The 13,840-nt window shown below is 29.9% G+C and overlaps 1 protein-coding gene across 1 annotated transcript; it reads left to right on the top strand.

Annotated features, from left to right (window-relative positions):
* Nucleotides 1-8,977: 8,977 nt before the first annotated feature.
* LOC145609275 (uncharacterized) lies at nt 8,978-11,985 on the top strand. The gene is made up of 2 exons (XM_081664801.1): nt 8,978-9,150; nt 11,326-11,985. The coding sequence occupies exons 1-2, from the start codon at nt 9,122-9,124 to the stop codon at nt 11,879-11,881; spliced, it is 585 nt and encodes a 194-aa protein (XP_081520927.1). The 5' UTR covers nt 8,978-9,121; the 3' UTR covers nt 11,882-11,985.
* The last annotated feature ends 1,855 nt before the right edge of the window (nt 11,986-13,840 follow it).

The raw sequence follows: 13,840 nt of genomic DNA, 5'->3' as shown, positions 1-13,840 counted from the left end.
GCACAACTCATAACCATCTGATTAATTTTTCTCTTCGATCAAGTTACCCTTCACTGTTTTAACTGGGAGAAATTACATAGCTGTTATTACATCTTCTCATTAAATGTATGTATTGAAGTATTGAACTATTGATGCATAGCACATCCAAATTACCAAAGGTACAATTAAGGACATATCTCTTACTTATTTACCTATTTGGGTTACAAACTTACAACCACAACTTGATATGCATGTCTGACGTATGAAATTATGCAGCTGCTCTCAATTCAAACACTCACCCTCGGATTCAATTAGCTTATCCTCATGCATTTCTGACATAAAGGCTGATGCATTTTTAAAGCTGCTAAGCTAAGGTGTGACTAAAGATTGTTACTGATATCTTCATATAAATTTTGCTAGTACAATTTTTATTTTTTTTTTATTTTATTTTTTTTTTTAATAATTTTGTGTAACATAAAATTGTTATATTGTCTTGAGCATTACATATTAATATCGATAATTGTGTATTAATAAGTAATAACCCTAATCGATGTGTGAGTAAGTGAATTTGTTATAACTTTTGAAATTGTTATTGCTCTACAAAATGTTTTTTCTTTTTTTGGGTAGATAAGGAGAAGACCTTACTTCTCATAAGTCAATCAGATCCAAGTTAGTGGGCAAGATCCTTTGCAAGTGTCAATGTAGGGTAGAGGGAGGGGGGGGGGAGGGTACGTACTAGAATTCCCACCTCAAAGTGCTCCCTAATGTAATCTGATTTCACAGTCCATTGTAAGATGCTAAACTCTCCACTCGCTAGGTCAAGTATTGCTTGATATTCTCGAAAATGTATTTGTCGATAATACTAAGGATTATATATTATACAACCTCTGTAATTTTTAAAATTTTTTATATCTCGTAACTAATACTCAAAAGTTACACATAATAATTAGCGGAAGAATTAAAGTATAATAAAACATGTATATAAAAAATTGAGACACTTGTTTGGAACGGTTTCTTTAAACTACTCCCAAGTTCTAACAGATAAGTCGTTAAAGTGTTTTACTTCTTTCTTTATTTCTCCATCTTTTGCTGAAGGTTGATTGGAAGGTTACCAGCTCCTTTCCCAAGTGGGTAATGATTTCTAGGGACTATTAAAATTTTAGTAAGGAAAAAGCAAAAGGATCAAAATTAATGCAAACACTTGTTTTTGCCTTTTGACCAACAAAAAAGTACCAAAATTATGTTAAATTATTTGGATGATAGGTTAATCTTAATAGTTTTTAATTGAAGATAACAATTTTTAGGGGGCAAAATGATTAAATTGGATGAACATGTTCTTATAAACGGTCCAATCTCTAAGGTTAACAAAATTTCTTATTCAACACTATAGGTTTTTGCATGATTTCTGCTATAGTGCTACTCATGCAAAATTAATATTGCATGAAATTCAGACATCAATCTTGACTTTTCTTTACGAAACATATTAAGAGACCTTTTTCACGAGTGAAAACTAAACCTTTTAATTTAGATTTCAGAAAATATACGAAAATTGCGATCTTTTCATTCAATTGTTAGTTAAATTAGTTTAATTTGTTTTTTCATTTGAAGTTTTTGAACCTCATAATTAGGTTCCATTTTGATAGTAATCTATCTTGTCCTGTATGAGAATTGTATGCTATGAAGTAATTAACTAGCCAATGGTGGATACATGTTGTGCTAAGCGGGTGCACGACTGCTCGTGCACAAACTCAAGTGAAAGCTAATTCGCTCTATCTTAAATTAATCGCAAGTAATATTGTAATTGTAAACATGAGTGTACGTATTTGATATTGGAAAGTTACTACTTCATCATATCATAATAACTAAAAAGCTGTGAAATATCAATATGTAACAATTAGTTTTGGCTAAGGCAATGCCCCGGGTCATTATTTGTAAATAAAAAAGAAGAATAAAATAAAGTACAATATATTGACGATTTAATATAAAAAAATAATAATAATTCACTTGTTTATTTTTGCTAATATTAGTAAACATTAAAATCCATTATTCAATATGTAGCAACCTAAATTTTATGCTTAGTATTAGATTATTTTTCATTTGTCATAAAAATTCCTTCAATTAAAGTAAACATATATATATATATATATATATATATATATATATATATATATATATATATATATATATATATATATATATATATATATATAGTTTTTTAAGAACAAAGTAAAGTAAACCTATCTTGTGGTTAAAAGAAAAAATCTTTAAAAACTATGCATTTTTTTTATACCATAAAACTATGCATTTTCAACCTATGTATGAATTGTAAATGAGTAATAGAAAGAAATGAAATTAATTTTGTAATCATATAATTGTTAAAATATAAACATATAAGTTGACAGTTAAATTTTTAGAATTTATGAATATAAATAAGTATCATAAGATGTGTCATTGGTGTGCCACATGATTTGTCAAACCACAATGACATGTGGCGAGATTGGCGACACATGGCAGGATTGAAATCCTTGCCATTGAGTTTTAATGTATATATTGATTGATGATTGATTGACATTGATATACTTGTCCCATCATCTTTTTTCATAGCCCCAACTAGGGGTGCTTATGATGCGAGTCGAGTTCGAGTTTGGGGTAGCTCGACTCGACTCGTTAATATATCGAGTCGAGTTTTGATCGAGCTTTGACCGAGTCGAGTTTTGACCGAGCTTTGACCGAATTGAGTCGATCTCGAGTAGCTTGCAATTTGATCTGTCTTTAGTTAAACTCCCTATTTACTATAACATCTCTTCATTCTCTTTAATTTTGTCATTTGAGAAGTATACATATGATGATAAGAGTACATAAATAATGTTTATTTATTAATTAACAATCTAAAATAAATTTTTTTTATCAAAATATTTTCATTAATTGTAAATATTATATTATAGGAAGGATTTCGAGCTTCTTACGAGCTTTCGAGTCGAATAATGAGCAACTCGACTCGACTCATTAACATTTCGAGTCAATCTCGAGTTCGAGTCGAGCTCACTCGAGTCGAGTTTTGACCGAGTCAAACTCGAGTAGCTCGCGAGTTGTCTCGTCTCATAAGCACCCCTAGCCCCAACTTTCACAAAGGGAGGAATAAAAATCTATAGATCTACAGTTAAAAATTGGATAGAAAAACTCTCTAAGAGAAAGAAAAAGGAGGGTTATTATGAGAATAAATTAAAAAACTAGTAAAGTAAGAGCAACTCCAATGGTTGTAGCTAGGGACTTGCTTGCAATTTTAAATAATCCCTAGCTACTAGCTTGACCATTGGAGCAAAAATATGTAATTAGCTTAGTCAAGCAAATTAGCCTTGCCAAGCTAATTTGCTTGAATAAAACTTGCCTAAAAGAAAATGCTAAAAGTTAATTAATAATTAACTTAAAAATAATAAATTGATAATTTAAATAGTAAGCTAATAGCTAGTCATTGGGGATCAAACTAACTACAAAGATAATTAGCTTGAAAGCTTATGTGGCATGACACATGCTTATGTGGCATGACAAGCTAATTTGACAATTAGCTTGCCATTGGAGTTGCTCTAATAAGAAATAAATTAGGGGCTTAACAACAATTTTCTTTTTTTCAGATCTTAATTGGAGATAAAAAAAGAGAAGGGATATTATGATGAATTGATAATAATCAGAAACTTTGGCTAATTTAGAGGTGAGTGATGGTGGAGACACTTGTGTTATTTGATCGTAATTAATGGTTCAAGGAAATATCTAGTTGTTTTAAATTTTTTTTCACACTTTTTGTTGGCCTTTAAGCCTCTCTATAAATTACAAATCTGAAATATTGTAGTCGGACATATAAATAACCTAGCTATCTACCTTATGGAAGATAAGTAGCTAGCTGATATATCATTTACAAAGCTTCAATTCAATGAAAAACTAAAACTAATTATAATTTTAGTTTTGAAAGCAAAAAAAAAAAAAAGTTATAATATGTCTAAAATAATGAAAAATGTTGTTGTTCAAATAAGGGTAACAATTGGTTTTTTGTGTTTTTTTTTTTTTTTGAATCATACCCGTTTTCCTTTATTGTCATTTCGTTTGTGGGTAAAGTACGTGTTTAAATTTTTCGTGCCATGAAATTATGCACATTGTAGACTTGTAAAAACTTGTTAACTTGGAGTGATTTACCTAATTTATCAATTTGATAAAAGAGCTTATAAACAAACAAAAACCAATGCTACAATTGAAAGGTTGCATCATTGAGAAAAAAAAACAATATAAATTTGTGGGTTATATAAGAAAGTTTCAATGTGTTTAAATTTATAGCAATCATTTCGTAAAGATATCATAAATTGAATTATGACTCAATTTTATGTAATTATAGAAAAATTGAGATATTGTGTAAAAAAACGAGTCGACCCCAATTGACAGTGCTGATTAACCAAAATTTGTTAATTAGTTCTAACGTTGATTTTTTCATGTTTGAGTTGGGATGACTATAATAAAAGAGGAAGATGGGGATGAAAGGGATAAATGAATTTAATTAGAATACTGCCCTACATATTATATGAATAAAACGACAATAATCCTGATTTCTCTAATTTGTTTTTAAGCAAAGACTTTTTATTTCCCTAATTTGTTTATAAGCTTGATTACTACCTGGGTGAAAAAATATGTAACTCAATACAATTTATAATCTTAATATATAAAATGAGTAGTAAATATTTAAACAGAAATTTATTTTAGTAAAAACATTATTTGTTGTTATTTCTGTTTTTTTACTTTTGTGTTACCATGTCAGGTTGAAGTTATAGTAATGTTAACTGTTTTTTAAAAAATATGAACCATTATATATATAAAATATACCTTTTCCTCAAACTATTGTTAATGATAGGAATTATTCGAGTGATCTAAATGTATGTTTGGTTTTATGGTTGATTTTATAGATTAATTTAATATTTAATAATTGAGTTTATTCAATGTAATTAATTAACAAATTTCAAGTGTTGAAACAATTGTTATTTAATGTCGTTTTAATTAGGGTTATTCACTAGTTTAAGATCGGCTTAGAACAAAATTAGACCAGTCTGATAAAACTAGTCCAAAATTCGGGCTAAGGGTCTGTTCACATTTACTGAACTGAGCTGAACTGAACTGATTGGAGCTGAACTGAATTGAACTGAATTGAGCTGAAATGAATATTTTATGAGAGAGGGAAATTAGGAGCTGAACTGATTGGAGCTGAACTGACCAGAACTGAACTGAAATTAAGTAAATTTGAACAGGCCCTAAGTGGGATTGAACGTATAGCATAAAATAACTTATTACTCGATATGTAACATAGTATATAAAAATATTACTTGCATAATGAATTATATATGCTCTTTATTCATAAACCAAAATAAACTGGTTTAGTCAAAGACCAGTTTTTGCAGTAATTTTGGCCTGGATAGGATCGAAGACTGGAAATTTTAGTTTCTTCATTTAGAGTCCGACGTGGTTCTCTACAATCTGGTTCTTTTCGGACCGGTTTTTGAACTCCCCTGTCCTGGCCAACTTAATAGGCATACAAAGATACATTAAATAGATATCAAAACCTTAATATATGTACTTCTTCTGTTTCTTCTTAGTTGACAACTTGACATGTTTCTTTAGTCACGTTTACCGATGTGCAAGTTCTACCGATAGGCAAATATTTTAAAAATATATATTGCGACAAATCTAACAAGACCCCACATGAATATTTTTTCATTACGTATAAATCACATAACACGGTCTAAAAGAAATAATGTGTGAATGTATATGCATGCTAAAGTTAAAACGTGCCAAAAAAAAAAAAATGGAGGTAGTATGTACTAACAATAAGTCTTAGGAGCTTGTGTGTGTATGTTTAGTTACTTGGTGTGACCACATCGATTTTTTTTTTCTTTATTTATTTATAAGAGTAACTTTTTTTTTTTTTTTTGATCGCCATGAAACAAAGTAAGAACAACAAAACCCCTACTAGAGTAACTTTAATTATTCATAGAGTAAATAAGTAACCCATTATGTTCATAAAAAATTTATCATATAAGTAATATCATTAAGAAAATTTTAAAAATATAACCCCATTCATTTGCTCATTTGAGGAACCACTATTATTTTATTTTGATTCACGAAAGAATAATTCTATTTATATATGAGAAGCATCCCATTTTCCTATTGATCCATCAAGGTAATCTCATTTACTTATCACCATAAGCCCCTCAATTAAGTATCTTATATGTGAAGTGACTATATAATGTGGCTAGTCACAAATAAGAATTTGGGTAAACAAATTTGGATTTATAACAATTTGTACAACAAAATGATAAGTTCTAACTAATAGATTTTTTCTGATTTGGAATCCTATGGATGCAAAATTCTATCCAACTTCTAAATTTCCACAATATGTTCGATCCCCCACAACAGTAATTGGGAGGGGATTGGAATCTAACCACCCATAACTGATCCTCGAATTTGGATTAGCCCAAAAAGTGAATCGGGTGGAACACCGAAAAAAAAAATAAAAAAAACAAAAAAAAGTTCCACAATATGACAATATAGACAATTGACCTCAATTTGCCCTTTGATTTGCCAATGTGCTTCCAACAATATTGGCTTCCTAATTAGAATTCATGAACATGATGGATTACTTGAGTAATTTAGAATATTTCTTGGTTTACCCAAATGAATTCTAGCATCCAATCATCCATGCATGATAATAATAACTTTGTTTTTCAAGAGCCCATGCTACTACTGTTTGCTAATCATCAAACTCTAGTATGGCTGTTTTCCTCCACCACCAAGCTCAGTAATTTGTAGTATAGCCCTCTTGACTCTTGAGAAGAATTTAGAAGAAATACATCGATGGATGTCTTCAAGCCAACCAATGCTAATTGGGGTTATTTTGTTCTTTTACAAGTGGTAGCGGTCATATAATATGACCAACTACACATAAAACGCTGAAAACACAAAACTTAACAAAAAGACAAAACTACCCTCTATATGGTTTCACTCATTAAATTTCATTCCCCACACATTTATCAATTCATGTCACTATATATGTAACATGCAATTGTAAATCTCTCTCAATTAAGACAATCATGATATATTATGCTAGACTACCTAAGGTGTAACCAATAACTAAATAAAATAAAAGTTCATAACATAGATCTCAATTTCATAAAATTTGGTTTACATCTACATAATTTATTTGTAATACTTAATGCATGCTAGTACTAATCAACTACTGTATGGATCGGATCTCCTTGATCGATCTAGCATATCGTTAATGATAGTGCCTTTTGTATGCACATCATCCCTTTTTTTTATTTGTATTTATTTATTTATTTATATTTATTTTTTATTTTTATTTTTTTTTTGGAAAAAAAAAAATGAAACTCGTGGAAATAATAATATACCACCCAACAAAATTAATCATTATGTTACCTTCCATTGCATCCTTATTTTTCAATTCCTTGAAATTTACTTATTTATTACTGTATAAATCTCTAGTATGAATTGTGTGCCCACCTTTGTGCGTGTGTTTATGTTCAATCATTGCTGAGTTCTTCTATTAGATTACTTTACATATTATATTTAAGATTTTTATCAATAAAATTAATAATTTTTTGGATACAATTAGTTTGTAAACATTCATAATGGTTGATAACATTTTTATTAAAAAAACATATATATAAATTGATATATTTCATTACTAATTGGATCATTCTTATTAGTATACATTATTGATACTTCAAGTTGATATCGAAATAAAGTTTATAAAATCTTTAGTGGATGTTATTATTTTGTTCGCTTAATTTTTTTCAATTAATGTAAAGGCCTGTTCACATTTACTGAATTGAGATAAACTGAACTAAATTGAACTGAACTGAACTGATTGAAGCTGAATTGAACTAAACTGAACTGAATTGAATTGGGCTAAAATGAATATTTTATGAGAGAAGGAAATTAGGTGTTGAACTGAACTGAACTGATTGCGGCTGAACTGAGGGTCTGTTCACATTTACTTAATTTCAGTTCAGTTTAGCTTCAATCAGTTCAGTTCAGTTCAGCTCTAATCAGTTCAGTTCAGCTCCTAAATTCCATCTCTCATAAAATATTCATTTCAGTTGAATTCAGTTCAGCTTAAATCAGTTCAGTTCAATTCAGCTCTAATCAGTTCAGTTCAGGAAATGTGAACAGGCCCTAAACTGAACTGAACTGAGATTAAGTAAATGAGAATAGACCCTAAGTTACAAAAATACCTTCGAGTAAGTTACTACTTCGATCCTCCACCTAAATCTACTAAGTTACACGTAACAATACATACATTGCATTAAATGAAATTTAAGTTAAAAAATGATACAATGGTATGTATCACGTCCATGGTAACTGTATCATATTTTGTCATCGATGTAAGTTGATAGTACAATATGCATGAACTAATTATCTACAAAAATGTGTTTAAGGAAAGATTTGGTGAATTAATTATCATTGATACCATATGATCATAATCACATGAGAACCAAAGAATAAGAAATAAAAAAAGAAAGGAAAGAAATGGTCCCATGACAAGAAGCAAAAATACATGCCCATAATCATAAATAGACAAAGAGAGGCTAAACATGATTACTAAGCTAGGGTGTGTACACTTTCCACGCCCTCAACATTGTATTATTGGCTTATTGCTAATACATTTTTAATTTTTTAAAAAAAAATTTATTTAAAAAAAGTTTTTATTTATTTATTTATTTAAAAAAAAAAAAAAAAGATAAAGGTGGGTTAAGAGCTTTACTTTTTCGTCCTTTTGGGCCAATTTGAATCTCTCTGAATAAAATTGAAGCCTGTCATTTTTCAATTCTTTATTTTATAAAAGTAATTTATTTAATTTAAATTTTAATAAAAAAAAGGAAGGAAAGTAAATAAATAAAGAGTGAGATTTCCAAGTTGCCAACCCATCTTCTTCATTTGAAGTTAAAGTGTTTAATTTTCTCTCTTTCTCCCTCTCTTTCTTTGTTGTATAGTTAAGTGTGTATTGTGTGTCTTTTTCTGTGTTTCTAACAAATGAACTTGCTCTGTCATCAAATTCTGCTTCTTTCTTCTTCTGGGTGCTTTGTTCATGCAAGATCCCAAGACCTCAAGAACAAGGTTTGTATTCTTGTTCTAATTTCCATGCATTTTGTTTTATGTTTTATTCTTCTTGATTATTTTCCATGATTCTTTATTTGTTGACTGATTGGGTTTATATCATTACTTACTCTGTTTGGGGATTTATCGTGCGATGTCAAACCACTAGTTCAAATTACGCTTAATGTGACAATTTGGGTAATATACAACAAGTAGTTTGTAGAATTTACTTGTTTGTTGTGGGTGGTTACACCACTATAGTTCAAATTACACTATTAACGTGACAGTTTATGATGTAAGGAGTATTTTGTAGCTAGAATTTACTGGCTTGTTATGGGTCGTGACACTGCTAGTTTAAATTACACTATTAATTTAACAATTCAGGACAAAAAGGAGTAATTACAATTCAATCACTTGTTTGTTTGGCATTTTGGTGTTTGCAAGTTTCTCCAACCATTAATTTTCATTTAAATCCTTTCTTACTCAATTGTTGATTACTCAAGTCATCATCATTGCAAGCGTATTAGAATATCATCTTATATGATTCATATTTAATTGTCACATAACCGTCCTAAATCACAATATTTCAAAATTAATACTTATACTATCTCTTTCTAGTATATATTTGAAATTTAATTATAATTGTGATAATTTCATTTTAAGTCTTCTTAAATGACGTATATATGTGACTATTATTTCAAAATGAAGTTGATTTATTAGCTTAAATTACACTCACAACCATGATATTTATCTTATTAATTCTGTGAATATGTCATAAGGGTCATCATAGAACTGAACATGAGAACATGAGAAATCAAATACCTGTCTTATGCTTCAGCAGATTGCGTCACATATAAGTTCAGTTACTTCAGAGCTTTTATTTTACTTTCATCTCTAGTCCCAAACCAAAAATATCTGTAGACAAGTGTATCTTGTCATTTTTTTATGTCGTCTATAATTAATTGTCAAATAATGAAATTAAATTACATTATCATTATACTCCTCCATTCATTCCAAGGTTAAAAAATACTAATATAAACTTTGACTATTATCTAAGGTTTTGTAAAATTATGTTATATCCTTGGTGTTATACGATGATCGATTCTGAATAAATTAAATTGTTTTAGAACAGTAATATAGAACAGTAATAATTAACAGCTTGTAAACATATTAAAAGCCTTTGCTAAGTCATAAAGCAATTTTTTTTCAAATTTGTCCGTTGCTTCTTGGTCCTACTTGTATTATACATTTTTTTTAAAAAACATGAAAATGAATCAAATGATAAGACATGATGATATTGGGCTAGATAATTGGGGGGAAAAAAATAATTAATTGCATGTATTCTCTATCATTAACCTTTAGTGTGCGATGTTTTATTTTATTTTATTTTATTTATTTATTATTATTATTGGAAAGGTACGTAAACAAGAAGTTAGGATAATTTTCTCTCAAAACTATTATACCCTAACTTATCTGAATAAATAAAAAAAGGAAATTTACTATCTATAGACGGATCGATAGATGTATGTATTCACTCTAACTAGCATATCGTATGTTTGTCCAAATTAATGGAAAGAATGCCACCTAATATTCAATGAAGTAATAGAGCAATGGTTCATCATATATTGCCAGTAAGTTATACAAAATTTGTCAAATATTTTTTTTAATCAATTTTGGGATGTGAAATTATAGGTGTTTTATGAAGCATTTGAGCAATAGATCAGATTTGTCAACGATAAACAATAAAATGGAATTTCATGTGTCACATGAAGCTTGGACAATTTAAAGTCTTAACTTAGAGCAATGTTATTTGTCTAATGTTTGATTGACATAAAGTGTCTTATGTTACTTTGTATGTTGCTAATTATGATAAAGTCAAGAAAATGATATATTTAAGGTCTCTATTATATGGTTGCATATATATAAGAAACAAAAAGTATTAGGAAATGTTATAAATGCTTATATGCGGAGTGCAACCGACCCTAAGGATTACATATATATCGTTATATATATGAGATTATACTAGTATTATGTTCAATTACAATCACTAGTAAATTTTACATATTTGTAAATGTCTATGTTGGCTTGATTAATAATGAAGTTTTTGAGATTGAAAATAACATTGATACGTGGTGTTACCAATCATGCTATGCATGATTACTCCCGAATTCACTTTATTTTCACTTTTACTTTCAGGAAGCCTTGGTATCGAAAAGCCTTAGAGATGACAACCTTATGGAAAGTAATTGTAAAATCACCAACAACTGCAAATTCAGCACTATGGAAAACCATTAAAACCACAGAAATCCAACCAACAACAAACCCTAGCAAACAAAAGCTTATAAAATCTACTTCTCTTAAAGTTGCCACTTCTTTCACAAGAGTATGCTTATGTGCTCCTATTTCTTCCTACAATGAGGTCTTCAATACCGATGTTCCTCCTAGGAGAAGTTACACTTACCCGCGATCAAAGCCCTTTACTCCACCACCTTCGACGAATAATGCACAAGAATGGAGGATTCCAAGTGCAAGGCATAGCACCGAGGGAAGGAGAGTCTTTAGAGGGAAATCATTGACCGACGATGTTTTAATGAGGAGGTTTGTGGTTGAAGAGGAAGCAATGATGCAAGTTAGGAGGAGAAATGAGATGGAGATTATTAGAAGAAGAGCTTCTTTAAGGAGAAGAAAACTTGGGCCTAGTCCTTTAAGTAGGATGGTACTTGCTGAAAATGATCAAGAGTTCTTTGATTAATCAACTAAACAAAAAGGGGAAAAAAAAAGATAGTTTTTTTTTGGCTTTCTTACATATGATGGGTTAATTAGTGGTGGCTATTGTATTCTTGTGTTCTTCCATAATTTTTTTGGTTATATCCATTTTGATGCTTTCTATAATTTTGTACATTTTGAATTACAACGCCATGATCAACATGATTTGCGTATGTTCTCTATCACAAAGGTATTATAAGCATGCAACTTTCGTGTTATATGTTGCAATAGAGGATCCAGAACACAAAATGTGTAGTATGAATGGGTTGTGAGGTCTTAGGTCTACTTCCTGTGTTTCAATGTCGATCTTGGGCCAAAAAGTTAGGAGCCAAGTTTTGATCTTTTCAACCTTTTGCTCAAAAATAACAATACATAACCACTAGGCCACAACTTTTTATATGCAATTATAATATAATCATACGAAGTGTTGCTTATAATCAACTATTCAAAAATACTTAGGGGGTTTGGCCCTTGCCTACCTAAACAAAGCTATGCGCCTACTAAGTTTTGTCTTATTGACATTTTGACACGAGAATATGATATCTTTGCAAATACATAATTTTAAATACTAATATCTCCAATTATTAATTAGAGAAAATAATAATAATAATTTTGACTTAATAATGTATACATTAATACGTAACTAACAATTTAAGACCGTACATAAATATATTTTTTTGGTAATTATAAATCTCAAATGAAACAAAAAAATAATTATAGAATGGGGGGGAATTCTAGTAGCCAACTAGCCATGCATACCAAACTGGTTGGTCCAAACTTGACATGGGCTGGCTATAAAAAAGCTCACAAAAGCAAAGAAAGGACTGAAAAAAAAACATAAAAAAAACCATTGGACCTAAACTGCTACACAAGCCCAATTAGAAGTTGCAACAATTACTCCACAGAGAATGTATAAGTCAGTGACAATGAAAACAGTCTATCTTATATGTGGTCAGCCACATCATGTGACCACTTATAAAATAACAAAGTAACCCATATGAAATTGACCAAGTAACCCTTGTAATACTGACTGAGAAACCCCTATATCACGAACCGAGTAACCCTATAAAATTGACGAAATAACCCCTTTAACACTGATCAAGTAATCCTATTACACTGACGAAGTAACCCTGCCACACGGTGTGGCCAGCCGCATCCAAATATGTCAAAAATCCAAACCGAAAAGGAATGTCAAAATCATGGGATTATTTAAAAATGTAATCAGAAATTAATCAAGTCTCAAATAAGCTAAGCTAAGCTAAGCATGATCTTACAAGTATGAAATTTAGTTTGAAGTATAAAAAATGGAAACCCATTGACACGTACCGATAACAATGTGACATGCTAGCTCCTCCATAGTCGTTGTCAATGAAATGTATTCACATTTAATGTTTTAGTACTAGTAGATGCGATAATGACATTACACAACTAGATCATATTTGGGATATAATTGATAAGAGTTATAAGAAAATTTGAAGGAAAATGAAATACTACTAGAAAGTTAGAAGATAATATCAAAGATAATTATATAATAACATTTGATATATAATAATAAGATGTTGAAACAATGAAACCCCTTGAATAAAATAAAATGCTATCTTTTATTAATTAAATATTAGAGGAGAGTCTGACTACATAGAAACTTATGATGCTCTATGTTAAAACTAATTAGTGATAGGTGGAATCATCTACCAATCTGCTTATATGTTAGTCATTCTCCCTCTTTTTCTTCATGGTAAGATAAATAATCTCAACTTACATTAAATTATTACCTAATACGAAGCACAAATCAATTGTTTCTTTTATAAAACCGGAATAGTATGTGTCATCTTTTTACCTTATGGGAGAGTGAGGGATAGCTCAAGTGGTTAGAGCTTCCCTCTCGGTTCCATGAGATCCTGGGATCGATTCTCACCTCTGCCCTTGTGGCTCTCTAAACACCAAA

The sequence above is a fragment of the Chenopodium album genome, chromosome 23, assembly GCF_948465745.1.
Source record: "Chenopodium album chromosome 23, dcCheAlbu1.1, whole genome shotgun sequence".
NCBI lineage: Eukaryota > Viridiplantae > Streptophyta > Magnoliopsida > Caryophyllales > Amaranthaceae > Chenopodium > Chenopodium album.
Note: the sequence above shows the minus strand (reverse complement) of the source record. Positions and strands in the feature narration are given on the sequence as shown.

Bases quoted from the DNA above. Each gene is read 5' to 3' on its own strand.
- LOC145609275 (XM_081664801.1), top strand. From the start codon at position 9,122: ATGCAAGATCCCAAGACCTCAAGAACAAG. The intron at 9,151-11,325 runs GTTTGTATTCTT...TTTTACTTTCAG, and splicing joins CCCAAGACCTCAAGAACAAG to GAAGCCTTGGTATCGAAAAG.